The 23,336-nt window shown below is 34.7% G+C and overlaps 1 protein-coding gene across 2 annotated transcripts in view; it reads left to right on the forward strand.

Annotated features, from left to right (window-relative positions):
* Window positions 1-23,336, forward strand: part of NCAM2 (neural cell adhesion molecule 2) — a 515,517-nt gene that overhangs the window by 416,312 nt on the left and 75,869 nt on the right. For both annotated transcript variants that reach the window (XM_038581267.1, XM_038581268.1), the window contains exon 12: window positions 15,847-16,020. In XM_038581267.1, coding sequence (XP_038437195.1) covers window positions 15,847-16,020 — 174 coding nt within the window. The remainder of the gene's footprint in view (window positions 1-15,846; window positions 16,021-23,336) is intronic.

Below are 23,336 nucleotides of genomic sequence, written 5' to 3' on the forward strand. Positions count from 1 at the left end.
TGTCTCTCTCTCTCTCTCTCTCTCTGCGTGACTATCATAAATAAATAAAAATTAAAAAAAAAAAAAAGAGAGATAGATTCGGGGGATCCCTGGGTGGTTCAGCAGTTTAGTGCCTGCCTTTGGCCCAGGGCGTGATCCTGGAGTCCCAGGATCAAGTCCCACATTGGAGCCTGCTTCTCCCTCTGCCTGTGTTTCTCCTCTCTCTCTCTCTGTGTCTCGCATGAATAAATAAATAAAATCTTAAAAAAAAAAAAAAAAAGAAAGAGATAGATTCGACTGAAATTGTAGCAGAGATATAAAAATGAATTAGACCCACAGACTTAGAGGGGAAACATACATTTAAACATCAGCATTTATAAACATTATTCATTTGATGGACCTTTTTATTTAATGCTTACAAAATTAATGAAGAATTTGAAAAATGAAAGTGCAATATGATTTTAAATAAAATGTAAGAGAAATGTTATGTAGAAATTTAAATATTTCAAAATAGATGTAAGTATCACAGCTCAATATCTCATTAGTTTATCTGACCTAGTAAAAGGTCCAGATCATTTGGCATATGGTACTTTATAACAGATTACTTTGATTCAAAATGTCAATAAATTAAAACAGTGACAATTAAACATGAAATGATGTGCTATCTATTCAGTGAAAAATACAGCAAAAAGCTACCTTTTAAATTCCCTTTGTTTCAAAAATCTTTGTTTCCTTTTTCTTTTCCGTTTTTCTTTTCTTCCTTTTTTTTTTTTTTTTTACCTCCTTTATAATGAAGTCTTACATCTGAGCAAGTAGACATCTGTATGCAGGTTGGAGCGAAGCAGCCCAGCATAGGATGTCTGACTCTCAGCAGAGTTAAAAGACTAATGAGGGGTCCAGTGGTCTAGTGTGGGTGTTGGAGTCTAGGCAAGTGAGAAGGATTTGCATGTGCCAAGACAGAAAGAGCAACTCAGAGAGGAGTGTTGGAATCTAATCAGTGTAAGGAGAGGCCCAAATAAAGTGGTGGGAGCAGTGATGGGTGATTCATTTCTACAAGCCTATGAGTAACATCAGTAATTGCATACAGACACACAAATTAGAATGACCCTAGGGTAATGGTTGGGTATTGGAGTTATTGATGTGAAATCAGGTTTTAATGTATGTAGCTAGATATAGAAAGGAGAAAAGAAGTAAAGGAGTGTGTGTGTGTTTACTCAGCCATGTCTACAAGGAACTTCTTTTTGTCAGGAATCTTACTTAGAAAACAATTTCTGTATGTGTAAGTGATGAGCCACTAAATTCTACACCTGAAACCAATTTTACCGTATGTGGTAACTAACTAAAATTGAAATAAAAACTTAAAATTAAAATATATATATATATATCGCTGAGCTAGCTCCATCCACTGGGAGAACTTGGGAGCTTCCACACAGCAAAGCACTACATGTCTCTGGCAACCACATCTTGGTTTCTAAATACTGTTTTTCACTAAAAATAACCAAGATTTCTTGTACAATGGCTGATTCTAGGAGTGGGACAAAGAGAGTACAAGATAAGCCTGGAACAATGTGTTGTGCCAGGAGGAAAGAAATTTAAAAAAGAATAAAGACATGTCGAAAACAAACATCAACTGTTTTTTGGGGTTTTTTTTGTTGTTGTTGTTCTTAAAGATTTTATTTATCTTATCTCTCTCTAGAGAGAGACAGAAATAGCAAGAGAGAACTTGAGTAGGGAGTGTCAGAAGAAGATGACTACTCGCTGAGCTAGAGAGCCCAGTCCCTGGACTGGAGCTCAATACCTGGACCCTGGGATCATGACCTGAGCTGAAGGCAGACAGTTAACCAACTGAGCCACCCAGGTTCCCCCATCAAGCATTTTCTTCTTCTTCTTCTTTTTTTTTTTTTTTTTTTAAGATTCCATTCATTTATGCATGAGAGACACAGAGAGAGAGAGGCAGGGACACACAGGAAGAGGGAGAAGCAGGCTCCATGCACTGGGAGCCCGACGTGGGATTCGATCCTGGGTCTCCAGGATCGCGCCCTGGGCCAAAGGCAGGCGCTAAACCGCTGGGTCACCGGGGCTGCCCCAATCAAGCATTTCTAACAAATGCCACCATACAAATGAATTCACCTGAGGGGCATCAATGGTTGCTAATGCAGGTGTATATTGAAAAAAAAATAGCGAGCTAGATGACCAAAAAATAAACGGAAATACTTTTAAAGTGCCTATCTTCAAATTATTTTTTAATTACAAAGGAAAAATAGCAACATTACATTTGTAAACCTACCAAATCCCACTTTAATTAAGTGATCAAAATTAGCATCACCAGTAATGAGAAAATTAAACTTGGGCACTGTCAGAAATAGGCAGCAAGAACACAGAATAACAATTGTAATATTCCTGCCAGAAATGCATAACCAGAATCTAGTATGAGGAAATAGAATACAAACCCAAATTGAGGTACTATCTACAAAATAACCAGCCTTCGAAGTGTCAAAGCCACACAAAGGAATGATTAAGGAACTTTCTGTATTAAAGGACAGTAAAGATAAATAACAAATAAATGCCATGCCTGTATCTTTTGTTATAAAGGACATTACTGGGATGATAGGTGAAATTTGATTGCAGTCTTTGGATTAGATAGTAATTTGTTTTATAGAGCTTATGTAGGAGAGTGTTTTGTTATAGTAAATACTAAAGTTAGCACCATATCAATTTATTTTAAATGGCTCAGATTAAAAAAGATAGGTTCTACACACTATTCTTGTACATTGTCTATAAACATGAAATTATATTTTTAAAAAAGAAGTAAGGGCACCTCGGTGGCTCAGTTGGTGTCTGACTCTTGAAGTCAGCTCAGGTCTTGATCTTGGGGTTATGAGTTTCAAGTCCAAGCCTTGCATTGGAGTCCACACTGGGCATACACTCTACCTTAAAAAAGCAACATAACTTGTGAATATAGGTAGCATTCTTGATTTTTAAAAAATCCGAAATTAAACAAAAAAATTTAAAAAAAATCCAATCTTTTGTGTGTACATACATAGCTTCATATATGATCTTATAGTTTTAAATACTGAAAAGAATGTTTGCATATTAAATAATTAAATAATTAAATAATTCATTGATTCACAGACACGTGGTGTTTCAAATATGGAGGTATAATTTTTATTCTAAAATATAGAATTTTATTCTAAAATAGATGTTATTCGAAATAAAATTTAGACACTTTTCAAAAATATCTTAATAGATATGATGATAATACTGTTCTTAACAATCAAGGCATAGACTTAGTAGGATATCGAAGTGTATGGTATAATAGGGTATCAAAATTGGCATATCGACACCACTTATATTCATGTGCTGGATATTTTACCCATGTGCTTCCAACTTAATTTTCCTTTATCTTTGCTGGGAAAGAACAGCTTGATAAAGTTCTAGCAAGAAGATGCATAGGAGTGATTAACTAAGTTGAATCTTGAGTAGTCATCAATATAATTCTCAAAGTACCTCATGGAAGTACATGAGATACTATTTATACATATTTTACAGAAGAAAAATACATTCAGAAATTAAAAAACACAATTTATAATAATAATTATAATTATTTTTATACCTATTCTGATGATGATTTAAATAGTAAGTAGGATAAAATACTGGCTAGTCCGAGGTCTCCAATGATTAAAGTGTCAGTGAGAAAACAACATTTTGTTTTTTTTTTTCTGGTCATGTTTCCTACATGTGATCTTAAGGGGCCAAGTACTAATTTTAATTTCATTTTTGTTTTTACAGTCTCACAATTAATATCAAGGAACTTATATCCATTTGTCAAATGATTTTTTAAAATAAAATTTATTTAGCTGTGCTTAGATTAAATCAGAAAAAACTTGAACAAGATCTTCCTATCAGGCCCTGGCTTCATATTTAGGAGCAAGGATTGTTTCAGTTCTCTTTGATTTATATCCTGTCTTTGGAAAACTACAATTAATGGGAAATATCAAGTATTTCCCATATGTGTTTGATAACAATTTTGTTATATTAACTTTTTACTAAAATATCAGATACAAATGCAATTAGATGAAGAGAGAGAGGGGATCCCTGAGTGGCTCAGTGGTTTGGCACCTGCCTTTGGCCCAGGGTGATCCTGGGGTCCCGGGATCGAGTCCCGCATCAGGCTCCCGGCATGGAGCCTGCTTCTCCCTCTGCCTGTGTCTCTGCCTCTCTCTCTTTCTCTCTGTGTCTATCATAAATAAATAAATAAGTAAATAAATAAATAAATAAATAAATCGATCTAAAAAAATGAAGAGAGAGACAGAGAGGTGGGTTTTTTTAGGATTTATTTTTTTATTTACTCATGAGAGACTCAGAGAGAATAGCAGAGACATAGGCAGAGGGAAACGCAGGCTCCCCACTCAGAGCCCAATGTGGGACTTGATCCCAGGACCCTGAGATCACAGCCCGAGCCAAAGGCAGATGCTCAACCACTAAGCCACCCAGGCACCCCCTTTTTAAAGACTTCTTTTTTAAAAAAATATTTTATTTATTTATTCATGAAAGACACAGAGAGAGAGAGAAGCAGAGACACAAGCTGAGGGAGAAGCAGGCTCCATGCAGGGAAGCCCAACATCGTACTCGATCCTGGGACTCTAGGATCACTCCTCGAGCTGAAGGCAGGTGCTTAACTACTGAGCCACCCAGGCGTCCCTAATCTAACTTTTGAACATTATCAAATGATTCCATTAATAATTTTAGTATTCTTAATTCATTTCATCTTTAACTCTTAACTGTAAACTTTTTCTTATTTTGTCAGTTAATATATTTTATAGTGAATTTTTTTGTAACCCCTTCTTCTCTTCTGTTTCTTTTTTTTAATAAATTTATTTTTTATTGGTGTTCAATTTACCAACATACAGAATAACACCCAGTGCTTAATATAATGAGCTCCCATTTGCTTCATTAGTGATGTGCTTTTATGATAAAGTCACCTTTTCCTGTGCACTTTTAGGGGAAGGACTCTGCTGTAAGCTGTTAGGCAACATATCACACATTGGGGAATGGGTGCTTCTGTCCTGAAGGGGGTTTCAGTGCTCCACAGAAGCCATTCCAAGATCCACCTGATCAGAATTGTGTGAAAGTTAAGTGAAAAAATGAATTCAAAGCACCAGCACAGGGCATGTACTCAATAAGTATTAGCTAGCTACTATTATGGCCAAGTTGTTGTTCATATTGATTACTTTGGGTAAAAGTCAGTTTGTTAAATATCTCTTTAGATATAACACGTAGATCTAGAAAAAAAATACATAGATCTAGACACTGTAGACCAATGCATAGTAAAACTGGATAATGTGATAATGACCTCACTTATATGGAGGTCATTACTTTTCTATTAAAGGATACAAAATTTCATTTGATTTTGCCACGTTTTTCCTTTTGTTCCTACATCTTTTTCACACAAACTGCTCTTAAGTGAGTTCTCCTGTGCTGTACTTCACAATTGATTTTTATTTTAACCTCAGTCAGGACCCTGTACTTAACCCTATTAAATCTCATCTTGTCCATTTGGGCTCACCTTTTTAGCCTACTGAGACCCTGTCAAATTCAATGTTTTAGCCCTCTTTCCAGGATTGACTTAATTCAAAAATATCAAGTGTGGTCATCTCTATTTTCACCTAAGTCATTGAGAAGTCTATCAAGTCATTTTTGAGACTAGAAACCTGCTTATATGCTAACCTGAATCAATTGAACAGAATTCTGTATTTATGGAATTATAGTCAGTCTACTTGTCCTTATATCTGAATCATATTTTTTCTGGACCCTTATTATATATAAAGCTTGAAAGCAGATTCAAGTTTGTTCATTTAGAAACACACTTTCTTCAGCTGAATATAAAGTCAGGTTTCTTTTACATGATCAGTTTTATTATCTAGCCTGGAAAAATCTACATCTTGCTCTTTTTTTAAAAAAAACTATGAGGCAAATTTTTGTGTGTCGTCAGAAATTATTTATGGCTTAATCAACTTAATTTTGTAATTCCCCTGATCCTCTGAAAAAAGGAAATTAGAATAGCTAGATATTATTTTTAAGGAGCTCATGCTTGCATCAATTTTTAATCATTTCTTAGTTCACTCACTCAAAACCTGTATAATGAGTTTCTAATAAGTGCCAGGTACTGTGTTAGATCTTGAGAATCAGAAGATGAGTAATATATGGCCCCCACTCTTTACATTGAAGTAAGAGTACAAAATAAAAGGGTGATGATAGAAATGTAGGTGAAATATTTAGGAATGCAAAATGGAATTCTGTTTAGAATTCTTGGGGAAGGTTTCAAACAGGAATCAATTTCTGAGTTAAGTCTGAAAGACACTAGAAACAGATCCATTGAAAAGAAAGGGAGAAATGGCAAGAATCAAAGGTACCATGCTGTGGAATGGCATGAATTGTACAGTAATGAGAGACAGGAGGCCATATTATGTGAGGGGATCAGTGGTGGTGACGCAAACAGGAAAGTAGCGAGATGGTCAGATTATGCATGTCCTTAGAAACTTTTAGCATGTTTGCATTCTCCTGCATCATGTTTATAGCAAGGGAAGTTTGGAGTTTTTAGTTATAAAGCAGCATGATCCTTTTATGTTGGTAGCATTGTAGACATTGATCTCAACATGGCCTAGATACCGGTATGTGGCAATTGCCAATTTCCATGTTTCTCTAAATATCCTAAAATTTCTAAGTGTAAACTCAAACGTCTTAAAGTAATGTCCTTTGTTCAAGAAAGGGAGATGATAGAAAAAGAATGTGTATATATAAACATATATATATTTTATATGCATATATATATATATTTTATGTATGTATATGTGTGTGTGTGTGTGTGTGTGTATAACAGGCAGATGGATTGCTTTTATTTTGTTCTGGAGGGTATCAGTGTGGGGAAAAAAAGTAAGCTTTTTATTTCTGTAATGAAAAATAATTCTTATCTTTAAAAAAATCATCCTGACCTTATAAATTCTTCTGGCCACTACATAATTTCTCTGCCTCTTACTCTTCCTTAATAAATAAACTTCACAAAAGAATTGATTATATTTTCTGTACCTAATTACTTTCCTCTTATTCTGGCACACATCTTCCAGTCAGGTTTTTACCTCTACTGCTCTATAAAACCTATTATTAAGCTATCCATTGAGCTGCTCATGCTCAATCAGTGGCCCATTTTTCAATCCTCATACTTCTTGATCTAATAGCAGAATACTACCCAGTTGATCATTTCTTTCTCCTTGAATAATCTCTCCAGCCCCCAACTCAGCTAGCATGTCACCATGCTTTTCTGGTTTTCCTTCTTCCTCATTGGACCCTACTTGATATTTTTTGCTAGTTGTTATAAATCTCCCTGACCTCTTAAAATTCACTAGGACTCCATTTTTGGATCTCTTTGTTTTTATATAAACTTTCATCCTTGATACATTAAGTTCATATGGATTTTTTTGCTTTTAATTTTTTTTAAATTTTGAGGTAGTTGTAGATTCACATATAATTGCAAGATATAATACAGAGATCCATGTACCCTGTACCCAGTTTCTGCCAATGGTAACATCTTGCAAACTTGTAGTACGATATTATAACCATGATATTGGCATCAGTACAGTCAATATACAATCAAATACAGAATACCACCATTTGTATGGATTTAAATACCCCTTGTATTCCACCTGTAACTCTAATATACATCTTCAGCTTGGATCTTTTCCCTGAATGCTATATTTTTATATCCAACTGCTTAATTCCCTCTCTACTTAGGTGTTCTGTAGGCAATGCAAATGTTAAGATATCCAGATATCCAAAGCCAATCTCCTATATTCACCCCTACATATCTTCTTTTGTCATTCTTTCCATCTCAGTAAATGGCAACTGTCTCTTTCCACTTGTTTGGGCCAAGAAACACACAGTTATCCTTGAATCTACTTACTTACTCAGGCCCAACCCTTTGACAAGTCTTGTTGATTCTGCTGGCAAAATATTTCAAGAGTCTCATTGCTTTCATGTCAAATTCTGCATTCTGGTTGTTTTTATTTGTTTGGTTGGTTGCTTTACTTTTGCTTTTAATATAGATAGTTGCATAAATTCCTAAACTGGTCTTCCTGCTTTGGCCTATGTCACCCTAGAGTATAGGCTAAATTTAAAAAATAAATAAATAAAGAGGAGTTCTTTAAAAACTAAAACAAGCAAACAAAAATCATAAGTCTCTTCTGCTCAGAGCATTTTGGTGGCTTACCATTTTGTCCAGTGATGAAGTCATCATGATTATAAAGGCTTCATAATGTTTCTTCCTACACTGTCTTCATTGGCTTCTCTGACCTTTGTCTCCTTTTTCCCACCTTAGTTATGCTCCTACGCATATATCATCCCCTTCTTTAAAACTCCAAGGCATATGTAATTTTTGTACTTACTATTTTCTCTTCCTAGCATTTTCGAGTTGAATTTTTTTCTCCTTTAGGTCCTTGGTTAAATATTACCTTTTTTAGCAAAGATATTCTTGTCCACTCAATTTAATTTTTTAAAATTTTTAACTTTTATTTAAATTCAGTTAATTAACATATAGTGTATTATTAGTTTCAGAGGCAGAGTTTAGTGATTCATCAGTTGCATATAACAGCAAGTGCTCATCACACATCACACATCACATGTCCTCCTTAACACCCATCACCCATCTCCCCACCCCTTTCCTCTCCAGCAACTCTGTTTATTTCCTATAGTTCAGAGTCTCTTATGCTTTGGCTCCCTCTCTGATTTCATCTTATTTTGTTTTTAAAACTCCAACACTCCCAATTCTCATCCCTATACTCCCAACCATCTCCCTTGCTTGCTTAATTTTTTACCACAATATTTACAATAAATAATTTGTATATATAATTTCTTCTATGTAGTTACGATATAACCACCATAAGATAATGATTGCTGTCTCAGTTTTACCCCAGACATAGAAAACTGCCTAGCTCATAGTAAGTTTAGATGAATTATTGAAGGTATAAAGGATTTAGTATACTCTATTTAATTTGCTGATTGAGGGATCCCTGGGTGGCGCAGTGGTTTGGCGCCTGCCTTTGGCCCAGGGCGCGATCCTGGAGACCTGGGATCGAATCCCACGTCAGGCTCTCGGTGCATGGAGCCTGCTTCTCCCTCTGCCTATGTCTCTGCCTCTCTCTCTCTCTATCATAAATAAATAAAAATTAAAAAAAATAATAATAATTTGCTGATTGATCATAGTTGAATTGTCCAATTAATAAGGGACATAGGAGTCAGTGACTTGTGAGAAGGGTCCACACTTGACTATTATAGAAGGTAATAATTTCCACTGGTATCTCAAGAGTAAGTGAGCATTTCAATGGACAATATTAGAGGTAAAAATGATGTAATTAAAAAGAGATCCCTGTGTTACTTCAGTTTAATTGTTGGACTTAGGATAGGAACAAATAAAATGAAAAACAATTATTCAGAGTTAATATAATCACTTGTACAAAGAAAAATTTAAATGTGTGATCAAATGCTGTGAAAAGATTGGTAGACTAATGCTTTGGATTTGCAATTGGAGAAAAACGGATAGGTTGTGAAATTTATAAGGTTTCAGATGTGTTGCAAATTTTCTCTTATGTCAAATTAAGCTTACAATTTAAATAGGAAAAATATATACAAAATCTTATTGGAAATAAAGTGGCTACTCAGAGCAGAGGCCAATGGAACCCATCTCAGCATAGTTCCCCATGGGCATGCAATTAATATGATACTGCATATTCCATGGTCTTGCTAAATTCAGGAGGGTCAATCCTTTATGTGACAATTCCTTTAATATTTGTGTCTTTTATCACATGGGAGACTGAGAAACAAACCAAGCAGAAAAGAACTTCATATTGAGAGTTGGGTGGTTATAAAATCATTGGAGAGGCAGAGAAAGGGGAAGATAAGAGAATCACCAGTCTTCCAGCTTCAAGGTCATAATCTAGCAAAGTACAAGCTCAGAGGTCAGGTCTTCAACTGTTAACCAACCGGAGGTCAGGAAGTCCTACTGCCAAGCTACCCCCTGCTGACTTCACAGCCACCCTGCACCAGAAACTGTGTGAATAGACTTGGAGTAGGGAGTACAGCTTCTGTCTTCATTCACAGTTAGGTCCTCTTGTTCAGATGCACCTCCATCGAGAAGTGGAAGTAGTGTTCATTCCTCTTCAGTATTCTAAACCACTTACTTGTGCATCTCATCCTGAGCTTTTGTGGCACTTCAAACCATACCAGCAAGTGAGTCTGGAAAATGAAAATTTTATCCTTCCATTTCTTATGATAAAGGGGAGTAGCTTAGATGATAGAAATGGATGTGATGTGTCAACAGAAAATGTCTAAGGTACTTCTATTACCTAGATTTAAAGCACCATTCTGGACACATATTCAATCGAGTACTTCCACTTAAGAGAAGTTTGAAAAATACTGAACTCTTCCAACTGATCTAAGTTTAGCAATACCACATCCTCATCTGGGGGGAAAGAGCTGAGTCAGTGATTCTCAGCCTTACCTTTGTCACTGGCACCCCAGCATTTCAGGAAACCAAATTGCCAAAGTAAAGTAAAGATGCCAGGCCAGAAATCAGAGATAGCCTGTTGGAACAGCATGACAGGGAAGCAAAAGAAGAGTTTATGGCCTGAGAAGAAAGTAGGGTGAAGACAGTTTGTCGTGTGAGATTTATAGTTCATGGTAGCAAGATGCAAAAAGAAGTAAAAACAAAAAAGAGAAGAAGAGGGAAGAGAAGAGCTCTCTGGCGATGCAGTGTCCTGGAGAACAGACATGTTAAAGAAATGGAGGGCTTGCCCTTCAAAAAAAGAGGAAGGCAGCCTTCCGTTACAGGTTCATTCAGAAGCCATTGAATACAATTTGAGTGAGCTTACTTGACGACTTCTATTTTCCCTATTGATATTAAGGTCTTTTTATATTTGCTGAGAATTGTGGATGCAGTCGAGGAATAGTTTGAACAGTTGAAACACATATACATGCAAACACACACATGCACACACCACAGCTAATCTTTGTTGTTGCTGTCATTTCAGCATATCTCAGCTTATCCTGAATCCTGAAGAAATATTATTTTGTAATTCCATGATTCATCTCCTTTTAAAAATGTTTCTAAAACATTTACTCATCCGTGATTTCCTATGCACTCACATTATATTCATGAGTTCACGACCTTCCCCTTCACATGAGTATCTTTGGACATATATTTTCAGAATTTTGCTTTTTAGAGTGTATCTTTACTTTGGGATTCTTTTGTTATTGTTGTTAGAAAGAGGAATATGATATTTGATGTATTATTTTGAATCTGTTTTCACACATCTATGTATATATCTGATTGTTGTACTCTTTGTTGTTTTAAATAAGACTCCATGTAACAAGTACTTCCATTTCACTTACTAGTTGCTCTTTTTTATTTATCTATTTTTAAAGATTTTATTTATTCATTCATGATAGACATAGAGAGAGAGAGAATCAGAGACACAGGCAGAGGGAGAAGCAGGCTCCATGCAGGGAGCCCGATGTGGGGACTCGATCCCGGGACTCCAGGATCTCACCCTGGGCCAAAGGCAGGCGCCAACCGCTGAGCCACCCAGGGATCCCCTCGTAGCTCTTTTTTAATTCCATTATTTTATTTTATCAGTATTAAAGTCAGAGAAGCAACTTTTTCCATTGTGTTGGTACCTTTCACAAGATAAAATAATCACCAAAGCATACTTTTTAGAAGTTTCATTTTTATACTTTGGCTAAAGGCATATGTATGCATATCAAAATGTTTATTATATTTGTTACATTATAGCTGTGGCTTTAAGCATATATATAAATATCAAAATGTTTATCAACATTATTTATACACTGACAGCCTTTTTAAAGAAAGGATAAGTGAAAATAGGATTTATGAATTTCCAGTGGTTTATGTCCATCAACTTATCCTCACAACAGCAATTTATAGTGTTCACTTTGTTACCTTTTGTGTAGGAGGAAACTAATAGTCAATGCATTTAATTTGCCCAGGGTCATACAGCAACTCCTACAACAATCTGCTGAAGATTGTTTCTGTCCTGCTCCTACATCATGGCATTCTTTGCTATCATATAATGTCCATGTCTCTAAGCTGAACCTCAGGGTTCTGTCTCTTACCTTCCATGTAACCAAAATATTGACAATAGCTGTGGATACATAATAATACAATAGAAAGGGTGTGGCTATCAAAGAGAGATAACAAAATGGCAATGATTAACATTTACTTAGTCTATCTCAGGTTCTGTTTTGTGTACTGCATTACTTGATCCTTATAGCAATCTTAGCAGTGGGTATTATTCTAATCTCCATTTTAGAAAGAAACAGGTGAAAAGACAAAGGATTTGCCCAAGATTGCTATTGAAAAAAGTAGCAAGGCCAGTCTTTGGATCCATAGATTCCGATGATATAGTTCCAGGCTCTTCATCTAGCTCTATGCTGGTTCTAGTAGAGGTGAAAAGAAAGAATAAAGAAAGAAACGCATGTTTGTACAGTTGTTCTATTCATTTAGTGATGGGTGGCATTCATTAATTATTGAGATGGAAGGTGCTAGGAAGTAGTTTAGAAAAATAGGCTAACAACGATGGGAGTTTTGTTTATGGAATTCAATACCCACAAGCCCCATTGGAAACATAGGACTGTATTGGATAGTCTTCAACAATACAATCCTCTGTTTGCATAGATCCAGTGAGGTCGATAATTCAGGGTATTGGAAGCCAGACTGAAAAGTCTAAATTTGATATTATAAAGAGGAGGAAGCTTCTGAATACCTTGCTCAGGGAAGTGACATAATTAGAGTGGTGCTTTAGAAAGATTGATTTTGCATTTACACACCATATGCATTGAAATTTGGTGGGATGTCCAATAGGAAAGGAAACCAAGAGCCACTAATGGCATTGGACTTAACTAATAAGCCTTGGGCTTAACAGTGGAAACAGGAAGGAAGAGTAGAACACAAGAATTATGATGTGGGAATGATGAAAATAATTTTGTGACTTATTGTGATGTATATAAGAGAGACTCAAGGATGAACGTGACTATAAAACAATTGAGATAGTGGAGGGAAGAATTAGAGATATTGGTTTTAGGCATCTAAGACCTGAATATGTTCTGTACCTTTGTATACTATTTTTTTTTGTATACTATTTTTAATTCTAATCTCCATTTTAGAAAGAAAAATACTGGTGAAAAGACAAGGGATTTGCCCAAGATTGCTACTGAAAAAAGTAGCAAGGCCAGTCTTTGGATCCATAGATTCTGTTAAAATGAAATGTTTAATTCATCATCTATTTCCCAGGGGTTGAGTATAGTCCAGTTATTTTTCTCAATGGCATATATATACACATAAGTATGGAATAATTTGATAGTCAGGAAGTGGTTGAACATACAAAACCAGAATGTAAAAGAAAAAATATTTAGGAAGTTCCTAGAGCTGCAAGTCATAAGCATGTCTTTTTTTTTTTTTTTTCCTTTTAGTCAGGTAACAGAAAGAAGAGATCAACAAAAAATAAATACAAATGAAAAACCAGGGTAAGAGTCAGCCCATCTGAAAATAGACTATCTGGCTAGAAAAAAATATGTACTGCTCAGGTTTTGGTAATGGTATCTTTGTGCTAAGAAAAAAAAAAAAGACTCTTATTTTTCTGTAGTTGTATTATGTCACAGGCACAGCTCAGCTAATGTTGCATACCTCTGTGGTCAGAGTAAGAACCAAGAACCATGTCCATTCTGAACGTGTGGTCAAAGGTGGAGCCCAAGAGGTATCATATGTCTCCCTCCACGAACCGCTCCCCCCTCCCCCGTACTTAGTACCTTTCCTTTTTTAAATGTAACCTTAAATTGAAGATTATAATTGCTATGATGTCCAATTTAGACCTGACTGACATTAGAGAGTCTTGAGCATGAGGTGAAGAATTGGCATCTTATTATGAGCAATCAGAGTGTGGATGTATGTTTTTTTTTCCCCTGCAAATTTTAGATCAGACCTACAGATTAAAAAAACCTATAGTCATAATCTAAGAATTAAAGAAACATGAGGATATAATAATGTTTATGTATGGCAGCTTTCATAGATTTTTTAAGGTAACTTAAAATTTTTATTTCCAGATAAGATTTTAGTAACAATATGACTTTGGGATGCATCAGTATTCTGCACATTAATTTCCAAACCTTTGAATTTTTCCATAATACACTTAATAGGATATCCAAATAATTTACAGTTACTAATTAAAGCTAAAATGTACACTGTTACATTTCTCTACAATATTCTTATCCAGAGGCCATAAGCCTGTCTTTCTGGCTCTTGCCCAGTCCCATTTATAAGGCATACTTTTATGTGATCTGCAGTGCTCTCTTTCAACTCTAGCAAATAAGGCACACTTGACTTTTGACAGCCATTAGAGATTTTTATAGGAATGTTTGATTGTATCAGAACAGGAATTTGCATTTACTGCATTATTTTTAATCAAGTTTTTTTTTCTCTTTTTATAAAATTAATTTCAGAGATATATTTTTATATATACATATATTTTAAAGATTTATTTATTTATTTGAGAGAGAGTGGGGATGAGGGGCAGAGGGAGAGGAAGTCTTAAGCAGACTCTGTGCTGAGCTGGGCTCATTCTCACAACCCTGAGATCATGACCTGAGCTGAAACCATGAGTCTTATGCTTAACCGATTACACCACCCAGGTGCCCCTTACTTACATGTTTTTATAATATATGTATATATTTTATGTAAATTATATATAAATTTCCAACTTTATGATGATTTCAAATGTGGTATTGAAAAGAAAGAAAGAAGGGTGCACCTGGCTGACTCAGTTACTAGAATGTGTGACTCTTGATCTCAAGGTCATGAGTTCAAGCCCCATGTTCAGTGTAGAGATTACTTCTTTAAAAAGGGGTAGAGGAAGAGAAATTGAGAGATAGATATCCCTTCAATGTTTAATTGCCTCTAATTCTTCGTGTTTCTGGAGTAGATGTTTCATTGATTTCCTCATAGGACTTTTTTCTCTATTTTTTACCATTTTTTATAATTGTTTATAAAGTTTTGTATACTGGAAAATAAAGTTTAATGCAGGATACATTATTGAGCTTGAAATAAATGTGAGTAATGGATTGATACAAAAACACACACAAGACAGATTTTATAGCTGTTTTAAAATATAGGGGTTACAATTTAAATATTCCAAATAAAGCTTTATTCTAGTAAATAATATATAAGTGAAAGTAAACCAGGTCATGTGCAGCTTTATTTAGTTCATAATGACATTTACTCTAAACACTTTCCCCAAAATTATTAATAGAATTTTAATGAACAAAAAGAAATCTCAGATCTTCACAAAAGTTACTTATGCTAATGATTGAATAAAGTCTTTGTTCTTCTTGTATTTTAACTGTACCTACATTCTCCTTTCCTCTCTTTCTGTCACACATACTTAAATACACACACATACATACTCATATACACATAAGAGCTTGTTTTCCTTGAATGCAAATGAATCCTCATATTATATAGAAAAGGCAGCAGTAAAATTATTGCCAAAATCAATGGAATTTCATAATGAATATTTTACTCTTTATTTGCTGTAGTTAAAAAGATTGATTAATGTATACTTCTTTGCCATTTGAAGACATCATTCAGCAGTTTATGCAAGCCTTCTAATTCAAATATATTAAGCAACATGGGAAGCAATTTTCCTTTATTCCTAATTAGCAGAATACCATTAAGTCTTAATAATGGCCATCCATATTAAGCCATCCATTATCCTGGCTTATATTTCCTTTGTTTTCACTTTTTCATAGATGTGCCATCCAGTCCCTATGGAGTGAAGATTATAGAGCTGTCACAGACCACAGCCAAGGTTTCTTTCAACAAGCCGGACTCCCATGGAGGTGTGCCTATTCATCACTATCAAGTGGATGTCAAAGAAGTGGCATCAGAAACCTGGAAAATAGTACGCTCCCATGGAGTTCAAAGTGAGTCAGTGATTTCAAAGTATGTTGGTTAATTCAAGCTGATCTCCAATGTTCTTGTGTGATTGGGTTTTTATTTTCCTTCAAAATGTACCTTTTTTTTTCTTTTAATAAAGTAGAGCTGAGAAGACATTTCTTACTGCCCTACTCTTCTTGAGAATGACTTTAATAGGAGTTGGAAAGTTTTCATCTTTAATAAAGATGGGAGAGTTTAACAAAATCACCAAAGTTCAATTTTATGGAAGAAAAGTTAGTATTTAGAATTGTGGTGGTGGAAAAACAACTCCTGACATGTCAGATTTGATGATCCAATATTCTGAAATATCTTTGGCTTTCATTTATTAGTAAGATGTCTTCCAAAAGTAGGCATAAAAGTCATACTATAAAATGTGGATGTCTTATCGTATGTATTTATGAAGCCATCTATAAAAACTCATCTGTCTACTAAACTTTATTTCAAAATTGTGTTTTGAAACTCAGGTTTTTATTACCAATTATGGCATTTTGGAGAATAAGCTAATTCTGGGAAGTTAAAACAATTTACAGCACTTCTTTTCACTTGTATAGAATTTCATCATGTTGTAAAAATGTGATTTGTTTTCCCACTAAAAGAAGAAACTAAAGTATAAAATCATAATAAACTATGAGAACTGGACTCTATTGGCTGGGATGTAGAACTACATTGCATAGCCGAAAAGGATAGTAAGGAAAATAGTGAGGAAATGATGGTTCCATAGTGCCCCTTCTCTGCTGGCCCTGGCCTGGGGCCCTGGCTGGATCCTAACATGTATGGTGTAAGGGAGCTGTAAAAGCCATGAGCTGTCCTATGAAAAAAGTATGAGCCCTCCTGTGAAGAATTGTCCTAGTCATTCCAGTTTCACCTATGCTGGCACCTACTTGTTCCGTTTTTACTGGGATCAACTATATGTTTTTGATAGAAGTGCCAGAAATATTAATCAATATGTCACAAGTCATTTACCACATGCTTCAAATAATGCTCCCCAAACACATCAGCTCTTATCATTTATTTCAATGATGAGAGGCTTTGCATAAGTAATATTCTTTGTGCAAATGCTGTGTGGTTTAGGAGAGAAGACAATGTCCCAAAGGAATGAGCAAGTGAGTTCTTACTCTAGGGGAAGAAACTATTATCCTAGATTCAAGAATAATTTTTTTTAAGAGAGAGGTGAAAGCTGAGAGATAGCAAGAGAAATGAATTCTTTCTGACACTATGGAACACTCAAAGTGGGTGCTTGTGCACAATCCTGAGGAAATGTGATGTTAAAGCTGAATATTAGAGACATTAAACTTAGCAAAATAGTATTGCCACACCTAACCCTTCCTCTCTGGGGAAGAAGATTAACAGAATCTCTCACCACTTCTTACAAAATAAAACCCCATGAAGAATGTTTAAGGCCCTGATCTGGCGGAGTTATTCCTGTTCAAAAACCTGATGTTGGGGATCCCTGGGTGGCGCAGCAGTTTAGCGCCTGCCTTTGGCCCAGGGCGCGATCCTGGAGACCCGGGATCGAATCCCACGTCAGCCTCCCGGTGCATGGAGCCTGCTTCTCCCTCTGCCTGTGTCTCTGCCTCTCTCTCTCTCTCTCTCTGTGTGACTATCATAAATAAATTAAAAAATTAAAAAAAAAAAAACCTGATGTTGTTACTCCATGCATCCATCTCTCAGAAGCAGATTTCCACGTTCATAAAACAGGCATATAAGAAAGAACATATGTGAATTCACAACAAGAAATCACTGTCCTCGAAATTAGTTGGTTAGAATATCTATGATAGGTATACTCTTTACCTGTGAGTATTTTATGGAGGAAAGAAAACATGAGTCAGAAACCTGTTTGGTGAGTCTTGAATATCAGTCAGGGAAGTTACACAAATGAGCTATCTAATGCCCTCAGACTGGGACACCGTAAAGCTTGCCAGTGAGACTTGAGTACTCAAAGTCCTGGTTTCTCTTCCTCTTCATATAAGAACACTGATCCCATCACAGGGCTCCACCTTCATGACCCATAAAGCATAATTACCTTCCCAAGGCCCACCTCTAAATACCATCACATTAGAAATTTGGGTTTCAACATATGAATGGGGGGGTGGGCACAATTCAGTTCATAGTGCCAAAAAACTCATTTTATTTTAGTCACTGTGTTAAGAACTGAAAATAAATCAATAGATTTTGAGCACAAACTGAAGAATGTGGTATTATCAATATCTTCTCTTTTACAGAGTATGAACCTGAGGGTTATCTATATAAAGGAGAAAACTGAGACTAGAAAGTGTAGCTTCTTATCTCTAAAGTAATATGGATAAATAATAGAGAAATTAAAACTCAAGCCCTAGCAGAAAATCTGATTCCAGAGCCTGTACTGTCGACTCTTATGCACCTTTCATCCTCTATTCAGTCAAGAGTTGAGAAAGTGTAATAGAAATTACTGCTCTGTAAAGTATTAATATGACCCATTATATCTATGTGTGCATGTGTGTGTATATATTATATGTATATATATATATATATATAGTTTGAAGGTATATAATATAATTTTATGTACATTTATATATAAATAATTTTATAGTATATATATATATATAATGTGTAATATGTGTGTGTGTGTTTGTTACAATATGTTTTAGAAACTTAGTAGAAGGAGTTACATAGAGAATTTAGGGAATGATTTGCCTAACCAAGTTAAATATGAATTAGAGTTGAAATATCCCTATTATTTAGAAGTTTCTTCTTAAAAAGAGGAAAGCAGGAAGGAAGGGACAGGAAGGAAAGGAGGGAGAGAAAAAGGAAAGAACAAGAACCTGTCAGATGACTATGGTTTTACATCTTAAGCATGTTTCTTCACTCCACCCAATATATGTATGGTTAACTAGGTGACAGGATCCAGAATACGTATGATAGATATTGTGTACATGTGAGTTGTGAGATTATGTGATGTATTAGTTGGTGGTTTCAAAAGGATTACAATTGGGAGAAAAATTGGGTTTTGGCCCAAGGCCAAGACAAACAATTTTTTTTTCTGGTCCACACTTCTACATTCTTCCAAAAACTTTGAGATTCTTGGCTGCATACAGGGGTCTAAGCCTTAGATCTCCCTCTCTCTTCTTTCCCCAGTGGCGACATTCAAACCCAATCTCCTCTATTACACATCTGTGCAAAAGCTCTCAGCTGTCTGAGTATCACTGATAATTTCCACAAGACTGCAGTAATTGATAGAAAAACAATTGCATGACTAATCCTCTAGCTGCAGGTCTCACCATTCACGTCATTTTTTTTTCATATCTCAGAGTTTGCCTTCCTTTTCTATGAGATAATATGTGCATTTAAAGAGATTTTTGAAAATGGTATGTAAAATTGCAAGCATATTTTAAAAATTTGATTTTCTTGCTGTATAGGTGACCATATTGTTGAAATTCTGAAGACGTATTTTAAAACACATACATGGTTTTGAATAATGGAGAAATGCTTCTTCGGTACCTTTGTTTTATAGTTTGTACTTCTCATTCATTTTAAAGCTTAAGAGAGTTTTGTAAGCATACTTATTGTCTTTGAGACATTTGTTAGAAGATAAATTTAGGTTTATCTATGAAAAGACAGTTACTATGGTCATGAACATTTCAGCTACTACTTTTTACCCTCACTTGGTTTTATTTATTTAATTTACGTGAGTTTAGTTGATGTTCAGTTATTTTTCTTTGTTCATAAATATCTATAATTCATTATGTACTGTTCCTGTGTCTACTTCTACCTAGAAGTAAATATCAGCTCTTGTTTGATTGTGTTAGCATAAGCAAGAAAATTTTAGCAAAAAAAAAAAAAAAAAAAAGCCTGTTAGTAGAGTCTGATTCTAAATAACTCATTAATTAATTTCCAGTGAATTTCACCTGCTTACTCTGCACCTGGTCCTAGGTTTAGAGTGCAATTGCAGTCTGGACCAGTTATTATATTCTTCAAGGTTTAGCTGAAGTCTTACTGATCATCCCAATCACTGATGTGACACAAAACCAAATTTCAAAAACATGAAGAATTATGAACAGATCTGATATCAACAACTTGAACTATTTAAACCTGTGAGTCATTCTGACATTTAATTTTGAGTGAAAAATATGTAGCACAGGTGTAGCAAGACTTTTTGATTGGGAGGGATACATGACATTTTCATTACCCTATCATTTAACACTTTGTAAGCATGTTCTATATACTTCATTGGGCACAAATGAAGAGAAGATAATAATCTTGCAAAACAGCTACTCATTTTTCAGTATTCAAAATAAAAATGAAAAATTAACACTTTGAAATATCAGGTTCTTTTTATCAGAGAATAGAACAATTCTTCAGATAGCATAATCTATTTCTTTTAATTTTGAAATGTTTAGCCAGATAGAATCACACACAGACATCCTTTCAATCTCAACCAAGATTATTATATGCTCTGCTTCATTTGGGTCTAAGGTTATAGTAGAATTTCTCTTTGTTCCTGAAAATAAGGGAGATAATTTTTATTTGAAAATAGTCGCATTTTGTAAATGGGACACTCATTAGGAATATATTCAAATTTTTACCATTTTTATTAATTGAAGGATGTAATAATAACTAACTACAATTTGAAAGTAAGTTCACAGTTGGACTCTACAGTTCATTCATTGCATAATTTCACTAAACCTTCAATATGACTTCACAGGTTGCAGTTGCAGTATGTATATTTTAATCTGTAAATGGTAATTTTAACATTATAGCATTTAGTTTGTAAATGTTGTGATTAAGGTTATGTACATGGTTCATTATTTCATATAATGCCAAACTTTTTATCCAGGTTTTGGTTTTAGTTCTATTTTAATTAAAATCTAAAGGAAGGGATGCCTGGGTGGCTCAGTGGTTTAGCGCCTGCCTTTGGCCCAGAGTGTGATCCTGGAGTCCTGGGATTGAGTCCCACATCGGGCTCCCTGCGTGGAGCCTGCTTCTCCCTCTGCCTGTGTCTCTACCTCTCTCTCTCTATGTCTCTCATGAATAAATAAATAAATAATTTTTAAAAATAAAATCTAAAGGAAAAAATATCAACTTATATGGTAGATAAATCCATTTTCAGCTTTATGAAGGAGTTTTTCCAAGATTGTTTTGAAGTATAGGTTTGGATTTATAAATTATATGCCTGTGTCTGATAGGCCCACAAACTTATTTTAAATAGGAGCTTAAAATGGAATAGAATGAAAATTAATCAAATCCTTAGAAAGATTTCAGTGCAACTGAAGAGATGCTACTTCCCGGTGTCTTCCTTTGTCTCAAGGGCGGGGGGGCGGGGGGTGCCCTTAATTCAATGGCATCAACAGCTCTCTTGGAATAAAGAATCTTTCTGGCTTGAATTCTCCCAAACCACAAACTTAATATATATATATATATATATACACACACATACATATACATATATATATTCAAGCTGACTCTCCACATAACAATGATAAGTTTATTTATTATATGCATGGAATTTCCTTGTACCAACAGCGCTGTTACATATTCCTCCATATTTTAGTTTTTCACCAGAAATCACCTCCATGCCCTGCTGTCCTTTCACCACCCCACCCCTATTCACTTTCTCTTAATGTAACAGGCTTGATATGGCCTACAAAGTGTTCTTTTACATTATTTGCCTCAGAGAATTGTTTAGCTTTTAAAGCTGGACATTAATGCCTTTTAGAAAGTTAAGATAGATTTTGGTACAGTTTTTTGTAACTTTTTCCCATTGTTTTGTATTAGAATTTCTTAATCAAATGTTACATTTTTTAAATTAATCCTCCTATGTTACCAGTGTTTTCTCTCATTGTCTCTACTTTTATCTTTTACTCTGCCCTGAATTTTTCAACACTTATTTTTTATAGTTTACCTATCAACTTTTAAAATTGTTAAATCTTCCATTATCAGATAACTTAATTCATGTGTGCAATATATTCTCTTATCGCTCTGATAACTGTAATTATAATTCATTGTCAGAGTTATTTTTGCTTTCTGATTTCATTTATTTTCTTAGGCTTACTTTGTTTTTATTGTTGTTACTTGTTTTGTTCTCTGTCATTCACATTGAAAATTTTCACCAAGTATTTGGTGATCCTTGCCTTGGATATGTGCATTTAAAAGTGAAAAAAAAATCATGCCTGAGCTCTATGCAAAAGGCAGGGTTTTTCAAGCCTTGACATTATATGGGTTTCTAACTTCCTCATCAACAGAGGTCTGTGAAATAGTAATTATTTTCGGATATCCTTTTTGAGGCTTTTCGATTATTATTGGCATACCTGGCTACCAGGACACTGTGGAAAAGCAGATTGTGTCATATGGAGTCAGATGCTTTCCACAAAGTTTTGTCTAGCACATCAACTCCATGCTCTCTCATGTTTAGAATTCCAGAGCACAAAACTTCTTAGGTCCCAGTTATCCAGGTAATAGACCTATCATCTTCCTTTTAGGTGAAAGTGAGGAATTCATCTTCTTTTAAATCTGAGAAGAGGGCAGGATAATACAATTGTTTAAATGTTTGATGATCATCCAATCTCGTGCTTTCATCTTTTTGGACTTAAAATTCCTGAGACTTTCTTGACTTCTGTAGGTCTAGTTTACCTCTCCTTATCATCTCATCTTATACAGAGTTTTATAATTTTTGATGTAATATTATATTTTTATATGTGGGTTTTTCAACTTTTAAAACAGACAATATTAAATTAATTTGTTTACATATTGATGACATAGTATTGAAAATCACACTTTTAAGAAAAATGAGCATATCAGTGTTACTTACTGAGTAATGATTAGCACCTATAACCAGCTAATCTTCTTACTCTGTTGTGGGTTTATAGGCAAAAAGAAATTCACATTTTTCTTGGAAACTGGATAGCTTCATAGGCACATTCAGTAGAAATTTTAAATATAAATTAAACTTCAATATTTGACAGTTTTTCTAACAATACTAAAAATAACAAAGGCCATTAGATGTGGACACAGTGTAAGGTTGCATATATTGTATAATATATCACCACAAAAAGAACTATTTACAATAGACTGTGATATAAGGGAATCCACTGAAATCATTACAGTAATTCTGCCTACTGGTAGATATTATTACATTGTGCAAAAGAACCTGTTAGAGTCCAAAGATAATTTAATACAACCAGCTCTTTTTTGAAAAACATGCTATTTGATATTCATCTCATTTTTTTTGTTCAAAAACCCATTAATTGTGCTATAGAGTTCAGATTACTTAATAGTTCCTGTATTCTTCAGTGGTAATTGAGGAACATTCTGTATATATACAATGCTA

Source organism: Canis lupus, chromosome 31, assembly GCF_011100685.1.
Source record: "Canis lupus familiaris isolate Mischka breed German Shepherd chromosome 31, alternate assembly UU_Cfam_GSD_1.0, whole genome shotgun sequence".
NCBI lineage: Eukaryota > Metazoa > Chordata > Mammalia > Carnivora > Canidae > Canis > Canis lupus.